Consider the following 26,731-nt stretch of genomic DNA (forward strand, 5'->3'; position numbering starts at 1 on the left):
ATTTTTTAGTGCATATTTGGTTGGTTTTCATTTTTTCAATACATATAAACCCGCACTCTATAGTTATAACCATATTAGCTATTAATTAAAATTGAAATTATAAATGTTTTATGTGCCTCCCTCCCATAAAAATATCAAAGACCCGCCCCAGTCAGGCATGCTCACCGCCTTTTCCCCCTTCAATAGTGTTATTATAGGTAACTAAATTTACAGATTAGTGTAATGAACACATTTGATAAATATTTATTCATATCGATATCATCATTTAATCTGAGATATAAATTTAAATTATTTTCTAGATTATATTGAAATAAGTTGGTCCTCAACAGTACGAATTTTTGACCAATCACTTTTTTCGAGTAATTTACACATTATATTGATTATAAATGCATTTTTAATGAAATTTTTAAGGAGTGTCAGCGCACTGGCACGGTTGTTTTTTGTTCAAACGATATTCCATACGTTATTTATGGTACTTAAAATTATAAAGTACAATACGATCGTTAAAAAAAAAAATTATCTATATAATTCGACATTCGAATGAGTAGTTTTTGAATTGTTAGACTTAAATGCATTGAAATTAATTGTTTTCGATACCATGGAAATTATCGTAATTAATAATGATAAATTGGCATTTTATATGATGTGTGAATTATAATATCTTCTCGAGCTTACAACGAATGCAATCTTAGGAGCTATAGAAAAATGACGTCTCCGACGAGACTAGATAACCTCAAAAATTTTAAGGAGAATAAAAAAATAAATTCGAATTTTATATTTTTGAGTTGTTCGTACCGTGTTAAACACCTTAAGCAGTTTTGTATAACATCACTCGGCTGCGTTTATATTTCATGTAACAACATAATTATTTAGGGTGACGATTATTTGTCGTAATTATTCTCGGTCTTCGAAAATGTCTGATCGGCAAAACGACGTTCCACATACAGTGCAGAGAAAATTGGTTGTCTTAATTTTGAAAAATGGTCGTTCGTGTCGCTCCGGGCAACCTCTCAGTGTTGGAATACAAAAACCCAAATGGCTTTTAAATGTGATTTTTGCGGATTGGCGCTGAGCAAAAACTTGAAAACCGAAAATCTGACCAACCGAATTACTTAAGTGGGGTGAACATGGCCGCTGAGGTTGGTTCATCGTTCACAGCACACGTAATATAACAGCAGCGTCGTATAGTTATTATCGGTTTTCGTCGATAAAGAAATAATTTAGAAATAATTGATACTCCGTCGATAATAACGTGCGGGAGATTATCGCCTGGTCATTATGTCAAACACGAATTGAGTTAATTTTCATAATAATTGATCGACACGATCGCATTACACCGTGTGGAAGAAAATCGATCGTTTCTGTTCTCCGGCGCGAGCGTTCAGTTGTGAAAAAAAATAATAACAGATTAGTCGCGTATGTCATAATATAATATTAGAATAACACTTATTTTCAATATTTCGACCGTCGTCAGTGGCGGCGGCGTTTGCGTTTTGTGTTGGCCGAGACGATTTTTTTCCCCATTCTCGATAAGACTTGATTGATCAGACGATGCATCTGTTCGACAGGAAACTACAAGACGTGTTGTTGAGCGGCAGACGAGTTCCGGAAAAATGGATAATCGGCTTCCTCGCCGTGGTCAGCTGTATCGGTTTGACGCTGACGGTCATAAAAATTGGAGGAGGCAAGTCGAAAACCGGAAATGCCCCGATCGGAACTCGTCGATCGGTGCACATAATATACTATAATATTAATAATAATTAGAGCGGTGAATTGGAATAGAAAAAAAAAACAATGGTTTCATTACGAACGAATAGCTCCCAAAATTTGGATTAGTTACGAATGAGTACAATTATTATTCTATTAATTTTATAGGTTGTTTTTGGACTATCATAGTATTAGGTCATTGCTTCATTTTTTTTTTTTTTTTAGCAATTTCCGTAAATTAAATCTTTCCATATACATTTTATGAATTATAGTTTGATATTATTTTATTTAAAAAAGATTATAATATAAGTGTTTCTCAAACTATGGGTCGCAAATCGGTGAGCCATAAATAAACGTATGAAAATAATTTTAATCATAAATTTATAAAATATACTTAAGTTATGTTGTATTTGATACCTTTACGTATAATAATGACTTTAATTTAAAAATAATTTTTATATTAAACTGAAATTCGTATTTATTAAATTGTATTATATAAAAAATTCAATGGCAACATTTTTTATACAAAAAAAAATTATTATTATTAATACTATATTATAATCAAGGTGTGTGTGGGTCACGTATCAATTAAGTCATAAATTTGTGGGTCACCATTAAAAAAAGGTCGGGAAACATTAGATTACATCACTGGATAGATTTTTAAATTTTTTAAATTTTTTAAATTATGACCCGTATTGGTTTGTTTGTGGGGAATTTTTTATGATGAAACTTGTGAGATTTTATAATGCACTTAAAGTGCATATATCGATATTTCAAGCGCATTCAACTCACCGCTCTACAGTTATGATAATAATAGTGTGCAGTTATTAAATAACCTAACCTAACCTATTAACATGTTTCGTTATTTTTGTGGGTTTAGGTATGGGTCTCATGGATACGATGTGTATGAGCGACGAGTGTCTATTTTCAGGTTTGTATGACTTATTTATTTTAAATAAAGTAAGATGCACATAATTTATTGATGTCTTGCTGAAAATTGCTTTTCGCGCCACGAACGACTTGACCAGTGCCAACTATTAGCGTGAATTTTTTTTTCTTTTTTGTTGGGGGGCTAGAATTTTAACTCGTGCATATTTTGTTTATGAAATGTGCGACATTGATATAATAACTGAAATAATAATAATAATAATATTTGGGAGGGTTAGACAAATATTCGGGTGGCTAAGCCCCCTCAGCCCCCATCTAATGACGGCACCACCAAGTCCTGGAATTTCATTCGGATTGAGAAATCGTATATATAGTTATTGTGGGTCCAGGAGTCAGGTGTGACATGTGATATAAAAAAAAAAAAATAATAATAATAATAATATAACATAATACGATATTTCATTTCGAAAAAACGTGCCCCGAAACGACAATAACGATATTGTGCCAAATAGTCATGTCCCCCCCCCCTTCGCTATAGTCCTAGCCCTCCCCCCACTCGTCATTTCGTTCTGTGCGGTGACAATATATAGTATTCCAGTAGTTCGTGTTTTTATTCATAAATATAAATACATGTTATACGGTTTTCGATATGATATTTTTTTGTTTGCAATTATTATTTGGACGGTCGTTGTCGATGAAAATACGCAGCCGATTCTATAATGAGGTCGATAGACGTGGACGTTGAACCTTGCGACAATTTTTACGAATTTGCGTGCGGAAAATGGCAGTACAGTCATCAGCGGGAAAACGGCAAACCCAACAATTGGTTTGCCGAGAGATCGCGAGTCATTTCGGTGGCAGTAACAAGTGAGTGTACCCACCTATTATTATTATTACGATAAAAATAATAATATATATATATATATATATATATATATAATAATAACCGTGCCGGGAGATTTAAGGACAGAAAACATTTTTCCCTTTCCTAAACAAAATTTTATAGAAGTTATAATAAAATTATGTATAATGTTTTATACAAAGTTTTCAGACTTCTTTTCCATAATGGCACCAGGAAACAGCAGTGTCACCGTCCTGATAACAGTTTTATTTATTTTTAAATGAATTTTTTGGTGAAGCCCGATTCAACAGTGACGAATTTATTTGGCTGAGTCATAATTTTTAATCTCAAGTCCAGTCAAACACGTGAAAATAATGTTAGCGCTATTGAAAACTGAAAACGAAAATTATATATTAAGCTTAATATACTTAAATATAATTATAAATAACACGATATGGTCAGGCGATTATTTCGATTCGTCTATACATGTATTACAATAATTAAGTCGTAAAAAAACAATATCTATATAACACGAACAATATCATTCCATGCGTCATAAACAAAACAATTTCGTCTGATATACAATATACAACGTCTATATAGTAGGTACATATCACCAATTTGTTAAAATTACGACTATTATGATTATTTATTTTTATTTTTTTTATTTACGTATTTTAATCTGATTATCCTACACGAGTGCCAATTTATCGTGTTCTCATAGAGCTCTTCCCTTAAATCATATAAATAAATACATTTTTTTTTTTTTCAAAAATAACAACGACCCCTCTCATACCATTTGAATTATAATACTATTTTCACCATTATCGTTTTTATGGTGACCGGATCGTCGTGACCGTGTTAAACGGGTAATGAAAATAATATTATATATACCTAAGTAACTTTTTTTCGTTTCAGAGATCTTAGAAGAACCGGATCGTGACACCGATCTGAAGTCTTTAAAACAAGCCAGACGTCTTTATAGGACGTGTTTGGATACAGGTAAGGGAAACACATATAATATTTTATTGTCAAACACCACGCTGGTCGTAGGAATCACATCCCTCTTCGGGTCGATGAAATGTAAAATGTGCGATGCGTATAATATGACGATCCAAAATTTGGTGGAGTAAGGGGGTGGGGGGAGTAGGAGGAGTAACAGTATTTTCTCGACACACGATGTCTATGATAAAAAAAATAATATACATATTTAAAACTGCACACAAGAGCGTATACATTAAATTTTTATCGTTTATGAAAAGGCACCGCCGCCGCGTCGATTCGGCATCGTGTTCTTTTGGTCTTCGGGTTTATAATATTTACGACCGTTTAATTTAACGACCTTCTCGGTAACACGAATTCCATACGCGCCTGCAGAGGTACTCGATCCACCCCGTTGCAAAGTCCGCCAAAAATAACTGAAAAGATAAAATAAACGAATGTGCGGAGGGCGAATTAAATCATATAATAATAATACGTCGTAAAAACCTGCGAGACGAGAAGTATATATTTCAAAGTCGCATAATATAATAACATACATTTCAATACGAATCGAGTGGGCGCCAACGCGAGAGCGTGAGTGAGCGGTGGTACATCAATGAATGGCGGGTAGAGGGGGGAGGGACGTTATAATAATATCTGCAGACGTATCGTTTATTATAATCTGTAAAATATTGTAACAATTCACTATCGTCATCAGTGCAGCGGTAGAAGTATTAGACATTTTATTGTTAGCGTTTTCCCTATCGCTGTGGAGTAAAAAACTGGAAAATATTTCACATTATTATATCACAATAAATTGTATAAGCGTGTCATTGTATTATGATAACGGTAAATAATTAGCATATTATAACTAATAAATAAATAATGGTAAATTGAAACTATTATAGTGACGAATAATATTAAAATAAACAATAATTAAAAAATATAATAATGCCCTAACACAATATCGTCCCGATAACACTATAATATATCATATATAAATATAATAAATGTACTTAAAGAACATAAATTGTGTTTACGGTGTTACTGAAAATTCCTAATTTTTAATATCTGGAATAAACATAATATAATGTAAATATGTTTAAATATTTTTATTTTATTATTATTATTATTATTATTATAAAGTGTTCCTGACATACATGATCATCAAACTTATTGATAAGATAATAACAATAAATATGTATAAATAAACTAATACATAACTACTATTACTATATTATTCATATACATAGTGCGTACCTTGAGGATATAGTGGAGAGCGGAGTTAGTAGTTACACTTTTGACATATCGAATTTTTATAATTTTTCTGTTACTATGACCATAATTTATGTAACACCATTCTATTACGTAACTTCTTAGGCATATTTTTATGATAGTAAAATGAAAAAAAAAAATAATTTCTAATACTAAAAAAACCCCGGTGAAGTCACTAAGTCGAAATGTAACAACCTACCCCGAGGTGAGGTAAATTATTGTTACAGTCCAGGGGCACATTGTTACAGTCTAAATTTTGAAATATTATTACCAAAAATAAATAAGAAATTAACAGTAAGGGTAATGATAAACATATTTCATAATAATTAATACCTATACCAAGGTATAAAACAAAATTTTAAAAATTCTTCATTATTTAATTTAAAAGCATATTATACCCATTAGCACTACGTCCGTCAAGTTGGCACCGGCACTTTCTCCAAACAACTCAAAATTGGTATCAAAATTTTGCTACGAATTTGCTACATTTTGCTACGCTATTTTTAGAATTTGCTACTATTTGGTTTTTCCGGAAATCCCGGAAAATCGAAAATTTCCCAGCACCGGCACTTTCTCCAAAGGATTTCCGGAAAAACCAAATAGTAGCAAATTCTAAAAATAGCGTAGCAAAATGTAGCAAATTCGTAGCAAAATTTTGTTACCAATTTTGAGTTGTTTGGAGAAAGTGCCGGTGCTGGGAAATTTTCAATTTTCCGGGATTCTGGAAAAACCAAATTGTAGCAAATTCTAAAAATAGCGTAGCAAAATGTAGCAAAATTTTGATACCCGTTTTGAGTTGTTTGGAGAAAGTGCCGGCGCTACGTCAAGAAAGCATCGGCATGTCTGTTTCCGGATTTCCGGAAAAACCAAATAGTAGCAAATTCTAAAAATAGCGTAGCAAAATGTAGCAAATTCGTAGCAAAATTTTGATACCAATTTTGAGTTGTTTGGAGAAAGTGCCGGTGCTACGTCAAGATAGCACAGGCATGTTTGTTTCCGGATTTCCGGAAAAACCAAATAGTAGCAAATTCTAAAAATAGCGTAGCAAAATGTAGCAAATTCGTAGCAAAATTTTGATACCAATTTTGAGTTGTTTGGAGAAAGTGCCGGTGCCAACTTGACGGACGTATTAGCACTAGATGGACTCGCAGCCTGGATAAAAACTAGTTTTCGCCGTTTTATCTATAGGCTAAAAAGATTATTAAAAAACATGAAATTAATGAAAATAAAATGTTGAAAGGTCAACATTTTCAGCAAAACAAACTTTATGAAATAAGTAGCTATCTTTATTTTTCTTTTCAATAAATTAAAAACAATATCTCGCAATGGGAAAATCTTCGCGGAACACCCTGTATTATATATATATATATATTTAAAAAAAAAATAGTTGAAATTATTTTTGACTACTAAAAAGTACCGATATATACACTTTCTATTTTATCTGATAAAATACAATTATGTGTGTGTGTGTGTGGTTGTTACCCGCAGACACATTAAACAATCTGCAGTACGAACCGGTCTTCCAGGTCCTGGAAAAGATGGGACTTCCGCGGAAATTTCCGGACTTAACGACTACCAGCTACTTCAACGGTAGCGTTTTCAACGTGGCGAAGAGCTTGGCGCTGATCGAGCGGTACCTCGGGATCGATGCCATGTTGCAGATGAGTTTGGAACTGGATCCGAGTAACAACCGAACAATCCTCTCTGTAAATATAAGTTAATGTAATAGTGTATGGAAAAATTATGTCTATTTTTAAACAATCCCAACGTACCCAATGTACCCATAAAATAATAATCAGCGTCGTGGCGAACTCAAATATTATCCGAGGCGAGTAAATATTTCATCGATACCATCCAACTACCAACACACCCAAAGTTATCCCATAAAAAAACATTCAAGGTAAGCGGGGGGGGGGGGGGTAATTACCTCGCGGGTAACCATACCTACAGATAATTACGTATAAGATTGATTAACATAACACGAAATGAGACAATATTTTTTTTAAATATCACTTTGCTCTGCGTACTCGTATTTTAATTCGGTTAAGTTGTACGACATTCTTATGAAACCAAATTATATTACGTGTCGAAGTTTACGTCGTGGAATTAAACGGTAGTGATACGCGTCAGACCAAAATTTTGTTTTTTTAATAGCCAATTATAGTCGTGTTGTTATAATATAGAAAAAAATACTCGTCGAGTCGGTAATATTTATTTCATTTATTTTTACTCTCAAAATGTTTATGAAACATATTTTTATAACCAAGGAACAGACAAGAGTTAGTCGAAGAAAAACGTGGTCAATCAAAATTTAATATCTGTACGTATGGGCCAAGTGTAAACTGAACTGTTACAAAAATCGTCTGGGCTCAGGTTTTAGACTATAAAAAATGTATTTATCCGTTCAAACAAAAATTTAAATAATGAATAAAATTCGAAACCAACGGGTACACAAGACCCTAAAAAATATGTCTTCATTCGTTATCTATTTATGATATTGGTGAACATTAGAATAATATGTTCTATTGCCGCGAGTCGCATAAAAAATTGATTCATTTAATGGACCAATGTTATGGACGATTAAATCGTATTTTACAAACCACTATTGATATATCAAAAGTTTAATAATAGTTTATGCGGGACGACGTAAAATATCATATATTTGTTTTTTTTGTTATTCCCTGGCAATGCCATCTTACTATTATGGATTACAGTATAAGTTTATAGTATCAGTTTAACAATATTGATGATATATGAAATTATTTACAAATCATTTACTAAAAAATAATAGGTACGCTTATATAGATCGTTAAAAACCACTTAAAAAGATTTTGTGAGAACGTTTATCGTTTGAAATGTTTCACAAGGGTAAACGTCAGATTAAACAAACATACAACTACAACAGTTGTGCAGCGTAATGGTTACCTTTCTGCACTTTTTATTTTTTGGATTTGATAAATTTCAAATTTTTTAAATTTTTTTTGTATATTTTAGTTATTTTAACTTCCGAGCTCTATTCGTATAACTTTACGACGCGTTAAAGTTCTTATTACCCTAGAGAAAAAGGCATTGACAAGAACGCCAAAACTGCAAAAAAAAAAATCGTAAAAGGCACCACAGTATACTTATCGATAAATCCGGTCGAATGATCGTGGTCAAAGTGGCTTATTATTTGGTTTCGTGATTGTTGCCGATTTTTGATTCGATGTCTTATCGTCGGATTTTATGTTATTTTTTTTTTTTTTATCCGCAGATTGGGCCTATCACGAACTTTTTAATGCCACTGCCTGAACCGCTGTTCGACTACCACCGTAACCGAGTTGGTGGCCATCGAGCTCGTCGCGGCTTCGCCTTCATCGAAGATTTGGCCACCAACCGACTGGTGAAGGCCAAAATGAAGTACATGATGGAGGTAATCATGACTATGTTCCCCTACAAAATTTTCAGCTCGAATATTCTGGCCACAAATTGCTTCAAAATCATCCTTATGGAAGTGGCATTAAAGGTACGATTATTATTATTTTTGATAACACGTTCGACAAGCACAGCCTATTTGCAGCGTATATACATGACGACCAATTGAAAACACACTTCAAATTAATACATTTTCTCGATCAGTATTTTTAAGTTTTATGTACTTGTAATTTATACACTAGAGTTAAACGAATGTGTGGTTCACAGACCAATAAACTTTAATTTAATGGACAGCGCATTCAACTCTGCCCGGCCCTCATTGCTAGGGAATCATTATAACCGAGAAAGAACATAATCATGGAGGAAATACTTAACTTTTTTTCCACTTTCTTTATCGACCACATAATAATAACCAATAAAATATAACAGTTGCCAGATTTTATTGTGACACAATTTTTATTTGGCAGCAGCCACACTGTAAAATACTACTTTGTTTCTTTTCTCGCTCACTCTACATTCGTACCCCTTGACTTATCTCTGCCTCTCTCGTTGTCCATTAGTTTATAGGTCTATGATGTGGTTGGTGACTCCGACGTTTTAAAACCTGACATTTTATGTAATCGTCACGCATTTAGCACATTAATATCAAATGCGTATTTAATTAAATTTTCCTCACTCGGTGTTAAAACTTTACAGCCTCGCAGATATGATGGGCGTGATACGCGTTAAAATTACGACAAGTCACTTATTTTTAAGTATCTCGCAAACGGTTGTTATTGATATCTCGTATTAGGCGGAGTCACCAACCGGTCATATACGGTTGATTCAAATTATGGTTAATAACACTATAAGTGTGGCCTCAATCTTTTGGTCACCATAAGTCCTGACATTTAAGTTTCGTACGAAAAATAAAGCGTACAACGTTTAAACGTCATTGACTTTTTAAGTACGTTTATCGACTCGGTAACTAGTAACTACGATTACGACACAGATGCGGTCGGCACAGTAAAGTTGCGGTCAATACCTTTTTGGTGGCACTTGCGGTCACTATAGCTATTTTTTTTTTTACATTATATGAAGTGGTTTTACAATACTGATATAACAATAATAAAGTAGTTAAACTTATACTATATTAATTTTCCTTCGAACTTTTACAGGCTTATCATTATTTAATATTTACTGGCGTGCTTAAAAGTTGTTTTTATTTTGAATATTTATTGTAAACTATTATGATATACAATGTAAATATAAAATATATAATTATTAATTTGTAGACGCTATTATTTTGTTGAGACATGTCGGTTAATTTTTATTGCCTATTAATCAATTTTTTGTATGAAAGAAGGAATTGTTAGACATTTTTTTAAGTCTCTGTCCTCTTCATATGATTTTAATGTTTTTTTCATTTTCAATGTCAAGTGTAATGTAACATTTTTCCGTTTTTTTCCTTCCAAGTTAAAAATTGTCGATCAAACAATAAGTCTCCATGCTGAGCTTCTAATTTAAGACATTTGTAAAGAGCTAAAAATGTTGGTCGAGGTTTATTAAATTGTTTAGTTAATCAGCTGTTCTAACCTTCAACGATATTATATGCCCTGTGTCTTTTTTGGAAGCATTTCCATATAATATCTTTGGATATTATTCTATTTTGCATTGACATCGATAACGTTGTACCAATAATTTGTATATAAAAATAATATAAAAGAAGGAAAGTTTGATTTTTTATGTAGTATAGGTTTAACTTTATTATTATTATATCAGTATTGTAAAACCAGTTCATATAATATGTAAAAAAAAAATAGTGACCGCAAGTGCCACCAAAAAGGTATTGACCGCAACTGTGCCGACCGCCAGTGGCGCACAGAGGTATTTTAACTGCGCCCAATTTTTTATTTCTAAAAAAAATTTTCACTTATTATTCACTGTAGTTCAAGGAAATTAATTATTATAGACTTTAGTTTATGTTATAAATGTTTAAACTTCCCTATGAAACCTACAGTAATATACACTATTCCACCTCGAGAACACATGCAGTTGCATTACTTGCTAACCTGCCTGGGCGCCACTGCCGACCGCATCTGTGCCGATACCAGTAACTACATCACAATGTGTAACAGACAAATTGGCTAATAATATAATGACAATATGTATATATTGTAATTATTGTATTAATTAATTTTAAAACAAAAGTCGTTATAGGTATACTTAGTTCATTACATTTGTCAATTATTTCTGTTGCAACCTAAATATTATATTATCTAATACTGAAAATATTTTTACAGAAAAATGTAGACACGGAAAAAAAAGGAAAAGAATATACAATCAATAGCTTAAAGGATTACATGCATTCGAAAACGAATCACCCATTGCATGAGAAATTGGTACTACATAATTTTATAGATTTTGAGCGAAGCGTAGTGTTGCTTTCACCTTGATTTTAGTTTTACATTTTCAAGTCAATACAACGACTTTAATTTTTTAAGGACGTGATTTGGTCCAATACGATATTTTGAGGATATTTTATGACTTTAAAATCGAATAAAAGATTACCTATAAATACTTCATTTTGACCAAACCAAAATGGTAAAATCCAAAAATCAAATACTTTTTTTTTAAATTTATTGCCGTCATTGTAATATAGTCACTATTTTTAACGTCGGGAAGACGACCCTAAGAAGCTGAACTAGTGAACCGAGCTCTCCGATGGATCGTTTTTCAAATACAATATTGCTCAGATTAATAATATTATCGTTATCTATGTAGCTTATACCTATAATAATTTAAATGTTGATAACCTTTCGCATTGGATTTTGCACGGATGTCTTCGAATGACCGAGACGATTGCCCGACATGCATTACCTTTTCGTGATTTTCTTAAACGTGTGACTAAATCTTATTTATTTTTCGTCCATTCGATATAGTTTGATTGGCAATCGTTTATCGATAATTTTGTCTTGGAATCAAATCTCACGTGGAATATGGACGATAAAGTGCTTGTCCATGATCCAGAATATTTTTTGGAACTCCAATCGATGTTATCAAAAACTTCTCTAGAAGAAATTCGTAAGTCTATGCTTATATATATATATATTTTTTTTTTGTTTTTAAATTCATTATTTTAAGTATCTATGCGTTTTGAAATATAAAAAAACAAAAGTAATAAATATTAAGTTATTTTTAAAGAGTAAAATAATTTGCGTACCAAACACGCTGTTCGAATGAATAACGTCGTTGAAATGTCATTAATTCGAGTAAAGGTTCTCATTCGACCGTATCGCTATATAAATATGTAAGACATATATGAATGGGTTAAAAATATTTAACTCATTTATTTAAAGTAAAGAAACAAAATAATTCATGAGCTACGATAAGAAACGATTACTCAATTAGTAATCAATAAAAAGCGTTAAATCCGATAGATACATAGTTCAACCATTGGCGTTCAATCGTTCTTCTTCCGACTACTGATCGTTAGACTGAAATTCATGAAATTTTCATGTGGACATATTGCACATTTTCAATGTAGGTATACAACTGATTTTATAATAGGCGTGTGTAACAGCTATTAAGAATAAAAAGTATCATTATAAATTTGTAATAAAAATATGTTACTTACAATTAGTAGTAGGCATATTCGGATTTGTCAAATCCGGATAGAGTAAATTCGGAGTTCAGGGATTATCCGGAGTATCCGGATTATTCAACTCTATTTTTCTGTTCAATGACTCATTTTTATATACTAATAATATTTTAATTCTATAAGATAATTTTTGGACATATATTACAGCGAGGGTGTCCCACAGAGATCTGACAAATGAAATAACTTTTGTTCTAATCAATATTTAAAAAATATTTCTTTTAAATATAATTCATAGACACTTGCACTACATATTTAGAATACATTTTTTTTTTTTTATATACTGAAAATAAAAAACTTAAAAATTGATAAAATTTTTTTTCGAAATATTCAATATAGCCAATTTGTAAATCTGATTTTTAGATAAATGTATATGGTAAAAACACTTATTTAAGTCAAATGGCTGATTTTTTACAATTTTTTTAAATATCAATATTTTCGTTAAGTAAATTACAACTAGTTTATGTTATAAACCTTGTAATTTCAAATAATAATAAAGTTTTTAAAAAATATTTTATAAGTACATTTTTAAATAAGTGCATGTTAAAATCTAATTATTTTATTTATTGTATTTTTTAAAATAATATGTGATGTATAAACTATAAATTACTATAATTTACATAACGAAAATATTGATATTTAAAAAAATTGTAAAAAATCAGCCTTTTGACTTAAATAAGTGTTTTTACCATATACATTTTTCTGAAAATCAAATTTACAAATTGGCCATATTGAATATTTCGAAAAAAAATTATCAATTTTTAAGATTTTTATTTTCAGTATTAAAAAATAAAAAACTTAAAAATGTATTCTAAAAATGTAGCACAAGTGTCTATGGATTATATTTAAGAGATTTTTAAAATTGATTAGAACAAAAGTTATTTCATTTGTCAGAATGTCAGATATCTTTGGGACACCCTGTATATATATGTATATACAAAATTTCGAACGCATTTTAAGTACCAGTGATGTTTGCGCTTAGCTGTAATAAAAATAATTACTTAAGTATGTACTTTGAATGATATAACTGATAACCAGGGTTTAGATTTGATGGCAATATAATCAATAAAAAAAGCATTTAAAATGTAAAAAAAGGCATTTAATTTATATAAAAAGGCAATTCATAAATATACTACAAAATAAAAAAGTAAACATTTTTTAAACACTTTCAATTGCACACATCTTGAGAAAAATACAAATTAAAAATTAAAACTGCATGCAAAATAAACTAGTTGGTATTAAAAAAAATTGACTACCATGTATTTTGATAGGATGTCTTCAGTAAAACGGCTACGGTTAGGGGTTAAAATATTTTTATAAATATTGCGAATAATAAAACCCATTTGTAGCGATAATACGCAAGCTGTGTATAAAATTATAAAATCAACTGAAAAAATTAAACACCAAATAGGCATTTATAAGTACAAAAGGTAAAAAAAGGCAAAAAGGCATTTATAAGTAAAAAGGGGAAAAAATGCATCCATCGTCTAAGAAATTAAATGAAACACATTTTATTAGTGATAACAAATAATAAATAATCATTGAAATTGATAAATATACTGTAAATAATACAACTTAGGTATCAATTTCTTGTTAAATTTTCATTATAATTTATAATAAACACTTTATCAGTGATAACAAATAATAAATTATCATTGAAATTGATAAATATTCTGTAAATAATACAACTTAAGTATTAATTTTTGTTAAATTTTCATTATAATTTATAATACTCGTAAAATAATTTATTTTACCATGCATTAAAAATATTTGTAAGTCTTAAGTCACATAAAAAGCAAATACATAAATCCGGATAATCCGGAGAAGAATATGATTTAAATCCGGATTTGGATATCAAGATTCAAGATATTCGGATAATTCAGATATTCGGATTTCATGCCCATCACTACTATTACGATATTATAAAGTAATTTTGTTTCCTAACTACATCAACAACGAGAATAGAAATGAAACGATTTGTATAAAATCGTTAAGTATGTGCCTGTGAGCCACGCGATATGAACGAAATTTTATTGCCATCCGATCAGTGGTTTTTATAATCCACGAAGATTTTCATGTTGAACGACAATGTTTTCGTAAATTTGTTGGTTTTTTCGAATTTTTATTTTAGAAAAGATATTGGGATCAATATTGAGAGTCTTAGATAACAACACGGCCTAAGTGGTTTCATCCCATGCAAAACAGTGTTTGCTAAGTTGCAAATTTTTTAAGACAAAGACAACAGGGGGTTTCCCAGATTTCAATCTATTATTAGACGTGTTTTGCGTTATCTCAAATTGTCGGATGATGAATATTTTGGAATTTTATTACAACTTACGACTGTGAATTTTACAGAGTACCTATATAATATTATACATCCCGGTTTCAGGAAAATTAAACGCCTCTAATATTTGAAATATTTAAAAATGAAATCGAGGGAGCCAGTTCGGGTTCACTGAGTTTTTTTTTTTTTGGAGATCTGTCCCTCTAAGGCTTCCCCTTGGTGAAGTGCTTGCGCAGCCATTGGCCACAGTAATCTTAGTTACAATTATTGAGGAATCATTTTGCAATACTATATGCATAAAGAAGTAAAGTAAAAAAAAAAACAACGGCCACGATATAATAAAATACAACGAAGAATAAACGATACGGTTCTAAATCGTCGTGTTCCGTTCAACAAGTGTCCTTTAGGCATTTTAAACACGAAAGCTCATAACATCATTATACGAATAAACAAAAACTGTTTGATGTCACACAAACTCAAGCTCACAATAATGACGTTGATATTATCTGTTATAGTGATGAATGTATTAATAATCTGTAGCGAACTATTTCAGAGCAATTTATTTGGTGGAAAGTCGTGGAGGGTTTAATCTCGCACACTACTACGGACATGATAAACTATAAAGTGGCATTGAACGAATTCGCAATACCTTCGTATACAAAAATGACCAGGTATTTATAATGCTCATGTTATTTTCGAAATATCTGAATCGCCGGTAAACACTTTTTCACCCACGTGGTGGTTCATACCTTAGACCAGAATTTTGTACGGCGGTGTCCAGAGCTTTCGCGAAGGGCCCCATAGCCTACGAGTTCTACGTTCGAGACGACCTGAAAGTCACTACGGCGAAGGTGACTATATATTTTTATAATTATTACACATAGGTATAGACCGCCAGAATCACAACCAGTGTTGAATCCAGGTATACTTCATTTGGTGGTGTTCGCCCTTCCCCCCCTGAAAAATACAACTTTCTGATTTTCAACAAAATGTATTTATTTATTAAATACTAATTTAAATATAAATAATTAATAGGTTTCTAATTTATTTTGTAATTTTTTCAATAATTATAATTTATGAATTGTAATAAATTATAATAATACAATTTATAATATGTAACGACCTTAGATTAACCTTAGATTGATTTAAAAATTTTAAAACTAATAATTTGTTTTATAACTTTTTAAATATTTATAATTTCTGAATTGCAATAAATAATAATAATAGGTAATACGATTTATAATGTGTGACAACCTTAGATTGATTTAAAAATTTTAAAAAATAATTTGTTTTGTAGTTTTATATAAATTTGAAATGTCTAAATTATAAATTGTAATAAGAATAACTACCTATTAATAGATATAATTCATAATACTAAAATGATGTTTCACTATTCACCAATGAAAAAAAAGTGAGCCCCTCCCAGAAAAATTGTCTGGATTCAACACTGATCACAACGGGTCATAACCAGAGCTCTAAAATTCACGAGTTTTTTGTTCACATGTACTTTTTATAATTTTTTTTTTTTTTTTTATAAGCTATATTTACAATCTCTACGTAAAGCACAATAAGAAAGTTAATAATAGTAATAAAAAGATGAATCGGTTGGCTTGATATGTGGGGAAAATCGTCCATCAACAGTAATTTAATTTGGTGGGTTCATATGAAGAGACTATATTTATTTTTATTTTATTTATTTTTAATTTCGTGTTGGGTAAGGGCGTTTCTTGGACATATTTTTTTTTAAATACTTTTGGAGGGTTTCCGGGGATGGTTATAGTGGACATACGAGAAATAGAGGGTTTTGGTTTGAACGGAGTTTTGAGTGGAATATTGTTGTAATGTCGAATTGCTATTACGATTACGTGTACCTACCTTAAGACGTGCGATAATCAATAACGGTCAACGGATATATTTTATTTCACGCATGTGCAGCTAAAAAGATATTATTTACTAACTCATTAAGTTTTAATAAAGTGTTTTAAAAATATGTGTACCTATGTTAATATAGTTTCTACAAAAACTTAAAATGTTTATATATCTGCTATTGCTATTCTAAACATAAATGTTTCATAAACAGTTTTATCGTTTAGATGGCGGAACGGGTGATGGTTTTGCAACAAAATTTATGAAATTGTATTTTCATCATTATTCGAATTGAATATTTATTTTTTTAGATTGTTTTTAAACGTATGTAAAGTGTAAATAAATTAACTGCATTCTAAAATATTAGCTTTCCGTGGACATTCTGTTTACAATAAATAATTGATTATCGATCACATCGCTATGTAGAAACTAGGAAACTATTTGGAAAATACTTGCAAATAATCATTGAAAATAAAATTTCAAAATATTTAATAATTAACACGTGATTTAATGACAAAATTCACAATCAAGTGAAATTATGTTCACAAATTCGCGTGATTGCACATGTGAATTTTAATTTCAAGGTCAAGACGATGATCAAGCAACTACAAAATGCATTCGGTGACCTGATCAAAAAATCCAATTGGACGGATGAGGCGACAAAACAAATGACTACCCTTAAGGCGAACGCCATGAAAATCGGAGTCGGTTACCCGAAAATATTTGAAAAGCCGGACGAACTGGACAAAATCTACGAACACGTAAGGACACTGTAAATAATATATTATTATAATATTGTAATATAATTTCCAAATCAGTTTGGCTAGAGATTTGATGCCTTATAAGACACCTAAGAAAATAATATTTGCGCAAATATGTCCTCTAAAAATGACCTTGAAAGCATTATGCTCGAAAAATAGAACAGAAATCTAAGAATAGATGATAACCGAACAGTGATTGTCGCTATGCCAATGAACTTCAGCCCGTATTACTCTTCTATTTTTCTACATATATATATGCAGGGTGATTTTTTATCGAAGAACACTCATTATTTAAAAAAGTATTGACTTTTTTCAAAATATTTTTTTACATAGTTTCAAGTTGTTAAAAAACAAGTGAGTGTTCTTCGATAAAAAAAATCACCTGTATGTATGTATAAACATTTGTTGAAAAAAAGTTTTATGGATACATTTTTCGGAAAACCCAATCAAATATAATGAGTTTCAATTAACAAATAGTATATGCACATAAATAATTTAAATAAAAATTCACAGTTCCGGTGTATGATAGTTATTAATTGGTCTGTGTTTCCCAATGCCTATTGGTTGCTAAATATTTTATAATGTGTGGCTGTCGTAAACTAATAATAATGAAAAACAAAATAAAATTATTTATCAAAATTATGTATTACTTCTATAATATTGCAATATATTATTAAAATTAATTAATAAAATCGCCTTTCACTGCTGATCATAAAAATCTAATGCAACTGCTCTTTGCTGACTATATTTCATAAATTATTTAACTGGTATTTCCACCATAAAAAGATAGTTTTATACTCACTGAATCTGAAAAAATTTAAAAAAAAAAAAATTGGAACAAAACTTACCAAGTTATTGCTAATTGTATAACTCTTAGCCAGGGTTTCTCAAAAATGTACTCCGCTAAATAAATTAATGCACAAAATCAATGAAACATTAGATTTTTTTATGTCAAACATTTATTTTTAATATTTTATTAATAACTCCAAGATAAACAAACAACACTAATATGGTAATAATATTAAAACCAGAAAATAAAATATAAGATATGCGAGTAATTACTGCAACAGCGGAATCAAAAATCTGATTTGAAATATTTCGGTTTATCATTAATTAATGCTAGTTTGGGAACCCTGGAAAATAAAATATTTTATTTTACTTATAACTTCTTTGATAATTGTCAGATTTTTATTTTTATTATCTCTTTGAATTCCTCTGATTATTTACTACATGTTCATGTTATCACATCAATGAAAATAGCTGTTGTTGATTTTTAAAATGAAAAGACGCATATGTGCGTCCATAGCACCACAGTGTTGCCTACGTTGGACGCATATATGCGTCCACAGCAGTGAAAGGGTATTTTTTAATATTTGGTATTATGGTATGTACTTGAATTTTAGTAAAAGGTCGCTTACCCAGAAAATTAAATTTATGGGTCTGCCATACCAAAAAAGAAAACACTGTAATAAGTCATAACTCATAAGTGCATATTATAATCTACACGGGATAAAATATCAATATAAAATAAATATCGTTGAATTTATGTTTGCCACCTGTTGTGACCATAATACATATCTCGCATTACCTATTATATTGTTATTGGAGTTTTTGGTAAATGTTTCAGACCAACATTATAAAGCCCCTCCCCTTTTGGACAATGCCTTGGCACGCTTATGGTTATTGGACAACATTATTTGTGTACGAACGAGGTATGATCGGTTTATTTTGATAGAACTCCCCCCTCTCCCACACCCACACTATCTATACCACCACAATGCTCTTATCTTATCACTTGAGTATAAATAATTCCGGAACCTGGTAGTTGTTCAAAAAATGATAAAAACCTCGAGTACGATAATTCTTAAATTTTGCTATTACCAACATAATTTTATTTTTTTTTTAAATAGTAATTAATTTAACATTTTAAACATGTGCTGCACTGAGTGATTCATTAGATTTATATTAACTCGATAAGTTAAAACTTAATATGGAAAAAAATATCTACTGAACTCAGCTTAAAAAAAGTTAATCTTTTTTTTTAAATTAGTATGTAAATCACATAAAGAGTGAATGTGTCTTTCTAGTTTCTAATTTTTAAATTATAAAAAAAATTTTTATTGAACTTTTATCATAATGTACACTGTATATTATACTTTATTTTTATTTTATACTAATATAGTAATATTTACGAATAAACGAAAAATTTCAAAATGTTTTTTTTGCGATGACGCATTCGCATAGAAATTTGCATTCATTGCAACTATAAAACTGCATCGGGTGTAGCCGGAAGGCTGTAAATCGCTCCCATGGCGAACGGGTGGTGAATGAGTATATTATTAAATTGCACCCACTTGACCTTGAATTAATTATTGTCTATTTTACACGCAATGCGTTAATGTGACACCAAAAATATTAGTACCTTGCACATGTGTTATAATCTGAACGTTTATCGCTATAGTCGTTTACAGTAAATGATTCTACGAGTCACCGTGGATACCTACCCTTCGGTGGTTAGGTTAGGTTAGCTGAAACAAAGTTTCGGTGTAGCGCTAAATAATTAGAAACCATTCTTGAAAACGTTTAAAAACTAATTTTACCAAAAAAATTAGAATCACGTGACGACGATGCGCTATAATAACAACGACAAATTGTGTCATAAAATATGTTATGGTAAAAAATAAAATATTTCTTAAAAAATTTCTCGGTGCAATTTACAAGAAACAAAAATTGGATTGACGTCAAAACGTATTGGCCATAATTTCTAAGTTTGTTCTCTTCGTTTGGCGAGTTTTACATTTGTCCGCCTAATACTACGACGCGTCGAATATAGTCTTCACTGTCTGTTTTGTGACTATAAAAGCAGAATAGTAATTACTACTATAACATTTTACGACATTTTTCGATCAGGTCATTGTCCAAGAAGGCCAGTACCTTAAGACTATGTTGGACATCAAAGCCTACGAAATTAGTTTGATACTTGAAAATGTGGGCCATCCGATCAACATGGACGCTCAGAAATTGTAAGTACACGATACGACAATACAATAATGTTATATTATTTTTGATTATATAAATTGAAAATGATCATCGCTTTCGAAATTAATTATCGACCGACCGATGGTTGTTACAGAATAACGACGGACCCGTTGGAAGTTAACGCGTTTTACAGTAGAACGGACAACTCCATCAGTGAGGATTTTAATATCTACCTACTCATAACAATGCTTATTTGAATGTAGGAAAAAAAATCCACGGAATAAAAGCCAAGAAAAAAAATCCAGGGAAAAAAAAGCCAAATTACAATAATTAAACTATAACAATTAAAATTAAAGTATTAAATTAGGTATTATTTAAAAATTGTTTATACAAAATTGGTCAAATATATAAATAATAAAATTTAAAGTATTATTTAAAATTTTTAAACAGTGGTCATATTGTATACATAATACATGTATATATATATATATATATATATGGGTATATAATTATTAATACACAGGGTATATTTTAAAAATTTTAACACAGTTTGTCTACTGTATTGTCCGTATTCATATTATATAAAAATAAAATTGTTTATATTATAATATAACCGGTGTATTAATAATTAAATACATATATATATATATATATATATATATATATGACCAATAATGTGTAAACAATTTTTAAATAATACCTAATTTAATACTTTAATTTTAATTGTTATATATTTAATTATTGTTATTTGGCTTTTTTTTCCGTGGCTTTTTTTTCCTTGGATTTTTTTTCCTTGGATTTTTTTTCCGTGGATTTTTTTCCATGGCTTTTTTTTCTGACTACCCTCATAACAATGCTTATTTATAATAATATCTTTACATTGTGGCAAGCCTGGACAAAAACGAGATAAAAAATTATATTAAGTCAATTTTTACCTTAACTTTTTAAAATTTTATTTTCATCAACTTAATATTTAACTTAAATGATTTTTATTGACATGGACTTAATAACGAGTTAATTTTAATTAAATCCAAATTATAATAATTTATAAATAATTAGATGGTAAGTATTATTTTATATTTATGATATTTATTGTATAATAATTTACTATATTTTAAACCATGTTACTGGCTCATTAAATATTTAAAAAATAACTTAACTTAGTTTACTCGACTCAGCCTAGTTGTAAGTTTCCAAGTACATTTAAACTCAGTTAAGTAAAAAATTAGGATTACTATTTAGTTATACATTTTTTAAAATGTTTTTAATCGACTCAACTCAATTCGATTAAAAATTATCATTAATTTGCCAGTTTTGCAGCATTGTTGTACCTACCTCATACCTGACGTGTAAAATATAAAATGATGTGATTGTAATTTTTTTTCCATGCTCGCCACCACGAAGACATTCCACCCGGAATCCTGCAGATACCGTTTTTCAACAAAGGAGTCGAGTAAGTCCAGACGTGTTCGACAACTCATATTTTATAAAATTAGAAATGAGTAATTATTTTTTAACAAAATATTATTGTGTTTCGTTTTTCCGTATGATTTGCCTTATACTATTGATGACTATTATAATACGCGTCGCTGCAGTGTCGTAAACTACGGTGCCATCGGTACGATTCTCGGACACGAAATCTCGCACGGATTCGACATCGAAGGTATGCTCACTTATTTTTATTACCGACACTTCCGTATAGTTCCGTTATTTTGTCTAGTGGAGCTGGATACGGTGTCGAATTTAGGGGAGGTGAAATTGTTATTAACGATGAATTTGTTGGGTATTTAAAAAAAATAATAAACACATCCGTTTATTGTTAACTTGATGTTCGGATTCATCCCCACACTCGCGAGTCATCGTGATTCGATTTAACAACAAGGTACCTATTTAATTTTTAAGACATTTTTATCAAAAAAAAAAAAAAAAAATACAATACAATACAACTTTATATGATTAATAACACATGATAATATAATGAGTTAGAAATTTAAAAATGGTAATATTTTTTTAAAGAGGCTTCCACCAATATTAGTCGATGCACACACCCGCTCTCCGAGACTTATATCCGGCCTCACAGAAACATTGTCCTGTCATAGCAATAAAAATATGTTTATTACTAAATTGTCGTCGTAATATAACGTTGTCGCTGTTTAGGTAAAGACTACGATATCCACGGCCGGAAGACTTCGCAGTGGTCGCCCAAAGTGATACAAGAGTACTTGGTTCGGGCACAGTGTTTCATCGAACAGTATGATAAGTTTATGTTGAACTCAAACGTAAACGTGAGCAATATATTTTATATTTTACGGTGGCGTAGCCAAAGAGGTGGTACAAGAACTGTAGCACGCTCCCCTCCCCGGAAATGTTAGGTTAGGTTTTAATTGAAACGAAAAAATCCGATAACGTTTGAAAACTTCAAGAATTTGTGTTAAGTAGAAAAATAAAAAATGAAGGTAACTCAGTAATAATGAGTAGGTGGATAATTATTTTGCTAGCTTTAATATAAAATATTAATCAGAGAAATCCGATATCACACCCAATCTGTATAACAATTTGAATCTATGAAAACTTTAACGTAAACTGTCCCGAAATTTCTATTTGATAACTAAAATGTTGGTTAATAGCTCATTAAAAATAGATTATCAAGTAGATAAAAAATATGAAATTTTAAATTTAAAGAAAAAAATTAGTTATTTAATTTTTCACAGTTAAAAAAAGAGTCATTTTCACTTAGCGGAGTAGATTTCTAAAACTGAAGAAATTCGAGTAGAACTTTTAATGAATTTAAATCCATTATTGACAATAGAAATACATAATATCTCTTATATTTACATTTTGATTTTATTGGTTTTCGAATTTTGTTATTTGGCGTCTTGTTATATTCACATTGACTAGGAGAAGTGCAGTGTAGTGAAGAGAACTTTATCATTAATAGTTAATTCACTACATTTTATTGGGCATTTTTTAAAAAAATGTTTTTCGCCTTTAAAGCTTTGTAGTGAATTAACGATTGAAGTTAAAGTTCTGAAATTCAATTTCGGCCTATTCATATTGCAATAAAATATACGCATATAATAATTTCTAAAAATTAATAATCAAAGAAGTTTACATACCGATCTCTTACTTGGCAAGCATTTTTTTTTTCAGCTAAACGGCACGCTTACTTTAGCCGAAAACATGGCCGACAACGTAGGACTGAAGCAGTCGTGGAGGGCGTACAAATCGCAAAATATCAATCAAAAATCCAGTCTGCCAGGACTCACCGAGTACTCCAACGACCAGCTGTTCTTCTTGTCTTACGCAAACGTGAGTAAACTGGATGAGGATATGAGCGACATTCGATCGGATTGATCATTTTGTCCTCTACAAAAATGGAGAGAAGTTTTTGTTTTTACAAAGTTACGTCGCATCGTCATTTCTTCTCGTTCCCCGCCCTCGTCCGTCTGAAAGACTGAAAATATGATACCCACAAAATTGTACTATAAATCTAACCGATAAATCAGAGACAAAGACACTAACGGTTTCGCAGTTTTCTAAAATCTCTAAAACTATAGTAAAACACGCAGTTGTGGTACGCATAAGTTGTACCAAACATCTGATTGATGTTCATGTTATGACGAAATCGCAGCCGAATTGTCTATAACTATGACGAAAAGCTTTGTTTTATAAAAAGAAGGTATAAAAATATTTAATATCAATATTTGAGCTCTTATGGTTTTACGGTGTTTTTGTTTTTCAAACTCCAGTAACATTAATTTTTTTTGAGCACTAGTTAAAACACATAGAACAATAAACGAGATTTTAGATGACGAGCATCCAGAGAATTTCTTCGATTTCGATATTTTAATACGATTACGAAGACACGGCGTTCCGGATAGGCAATTTAACGACATCCGTGTGGTGGGTACACAGCTTCTTCCGTTTCGTAATAACCACAATAAAACAATAACAAATAATGTTAATTAATTCATAATAATCATGATGTTATCGGTAACAGAGTAATCAAAATATAAGAAAGGCTTGTCGGACGAAACTATTTTAATTAGAATTCGGAGTTGTAAGAGTTGCAAATTGTATATGCTCTCGATTTATCGAACTGACCAAGCTAGAAATCCGAGTTAACAACGAAAAAAATCGAAAATTTAAAATGCATATTTCGTCAATTTTGGGAAATAGTTTCTTCATTTTCATGCACATAATATTATGCATATCTAATAGTAAATAATATTTATTTTTTTTAAAATCGAGTTTTATTCTTTTTTCGGATGTGTTTATTTATAATTAAGTTGAATATAAATTTCAAAATTAATTCAAACTTCATATTATTTAGCGTGGTTCATTGTCATTATCACAGTTGACTATTCATTTATCGACAGCGGTTTCGATCTGAGTGCGATTTAATCTTTATCATGCTTATATTATTTGGATACAATGTTTTTTCAAATTTATTTTCTCAACTATTTTTTCCAGTTCAATTTAATGAAAAATAAAAAATGGAATTTGAAATATTATAAATTTCACATTTCCCTTGGTGCCAATTAATAAAAACATAAAATGGTTTTTTTTTTACAAACATAACATTTTTTCAAGCATATTTTTCCTTCCTTTTTCGAACTTCCTCGAAGCCCTATAAAAACATCAATAAAATTATAAACAGCGTATTAATGAGGTTATTGTCTATACTCTGTTCAGCGAGAGAACGCAAGGCAGCACTTCCAAAATCGATTCTTCTGATCATCTCCACCTGACATCCCGCCATAGTGGAACCGGTTTCGTTAGCATTGCGGCTCGGCGGGGGGGAGGTGCGCAGAGTCCGTGCGCTCTCTCGCTGAACAGAGTATTACATGAAACGTATAATATTATGCGAAGCGTTATCGATGACGATGTTATAATCAATGTTATGAATAATATTGTGTCGTATACAGGTGTGGTGCCAAAATTCGGAAGACAAGAATTCCGAAAACGTCGGCTTTTTCAACTTCGACGAGCACAGCCCCAGCGTCTTCCGGGTGTTAGGCTCACTGAGAAACAGTCCTGAGTTTTCAGAGGTCTGGAAATGTCCGGTCGGAAGTCCCATGAACCCTTCCAAGAAATGCTTCATGTGGTGAACAGGCCAAATACACACGACAATGCAACGCCCACGCCAGGATTATGCGCGTACTCGACAATTATTATTATTATTATTATTATTGTTGTTACTGTGATTATTTTCATTAGCGTCCAGGCGCTTTGTGTACGTAATTATAGTTATTCGTTTTGTACAATGAAAGTGATACGGTATAATATTTCTGTTTTTTTTTTTTCGTCGTCTGCGAATGACAATCGTTCGCGTATATGTATATTAAATGTATGCAGAAAATTATTATTCACCCTTCGCCACACCTCTCTATCAAAGTTGGTGTACTTCACAACGAATCGCGTTAGACCTGAGTTCAACAAAGATGCGTTTTTTAATTTCTTACAGCCAAACACACCACAGTCGGAGATCCACACAAATCAATACAACGCCACATCGTTTTAGTTTTTTTTTTTTTTTTTTTTCTAATCACCGATCGTTGTTGCGACCAAAATGTGCAGAACTGAAAACGTTAGTGGTCACCACACGAAATGTCGATTGGAAGATACACGAAGTTAATGCATAATAATAGGACGTTGCTACGTCGCGTTTGCAATTTGAAGGCTGTTGTATTTCAGTAGGCGATGAAACAAAAAAATTCGAAGGTATATTTACGATTTATTTAGAGTTCAGAACTTTAAGCCCAGTCATAAGATAAACCCAACTTTTTAGTTTGGTTGTGTAATGATGTGCTCACATGTCATATGTTTATAAGTTAATTTAAATATTCAATAAGATAAATAACGGCCTGCAAGTTGTCGCACGCTGATAACCGTTGAAACCCAATAAAACACTATTGATCACTGATGAGAGGATTTTATTCGTAGCTGTGACAATTTGGCGCTGCGCGTGTGATCCTATTTCGTGTGCCGCCGGAGACAAGGGATGGTCGGACGAGGGTCTCTGTCACCAAGGATATCGGTAAATCTTTGGAAACGCAGAGGCCTTTGATGGAGCCGCCTGCGACTCTGGCCGGTTT

At 31.0% G+C, this 26,731-nt stretch overlaps 1 protein-coding gene across 1 annotated transcript; it reads left to right on the plus strand.

Annotated features, from left to right (window-relative positions):
• The first annotated feature begins 1,330 nt into the window (after positions 1-1,330).
• Positions 1,331-25,921, plus strand: LOC107163107 (neprilysin-11-like). The gene is made up of 18 exons (XM_015510354.2): positions 1,331-1,684; positions 2,588-2,638; positions 3,304-3,462; positions 4,355-4,438; positions 7,181-7,398; positions 8,946-9,197; positions 11,389-11,487; positions 12,028-12,169; positions 15,581-15,698; positions 15,782-15,878; positions 17,478-17,654; positions 20,565-20,677; positions 20,788-20,846; positions 22,038-22,086; positions 22,229-22,296; positions 22,791-22,918; positions 23,784-23,942; positions 25,562-25,921. Exons 1-18 carry the CDS (start codon positions 1,552-1,554, stop codon positions 25,742-25,744), a joined length of 2,289 nt encoding a protein of 762 aa, XP_015365840.1. The 5' UTR covers positions 1,331-1,551; the 3' UTR covers positions 25,745-25,921.
• Positions 25,922-26,731: the final 810 nt, after the last annotated feature.

The sequence above is a fragment of the Diuraphis noxia genome, unplaced genomic scaffold (genome assembly GCF_037042655.1).
Source record: "Diuraphis noxia isolate RWA-SAM2 unplaced genomic scaffold, SU_Dnox_SAM2 contig0003, whole genome shotgun sequence".
Classification (NCBI taxonomy): Eukaryota; Metazoa; Arthropoda; class Insecta; order Hemiptera; family Aphididae; genus Diuraphis; species Diuraphis noxia.

What these genes read in the sequence shown, in the direction of transcription:
- LOC107163107 (XM_015510354.2), top strand. Translation starts at nt 1,552, where the DNA reads ATGCATCTGTTCGACAGGAAACTACAAGACGTGTTGTTGAGCGGCAGA. An exon ending in GGTCATAAAAATTGGAGGAG is followed by an intron (nt 1,685 to 2,587) that starts GCAAGTCGAAAA and finishes TTGTGGGTTTAG; the next exon opens with GTATGGGTCTCATGGATACG. An exon ending in AACATGGACGCTCAGAAATT is followed by an intron (nt 20,678 to 20,787) that starts GTAAGTACACGA and finishes TGGTTGTTACAG; the next exon opens with AATAACGACGGACCCGTTGG.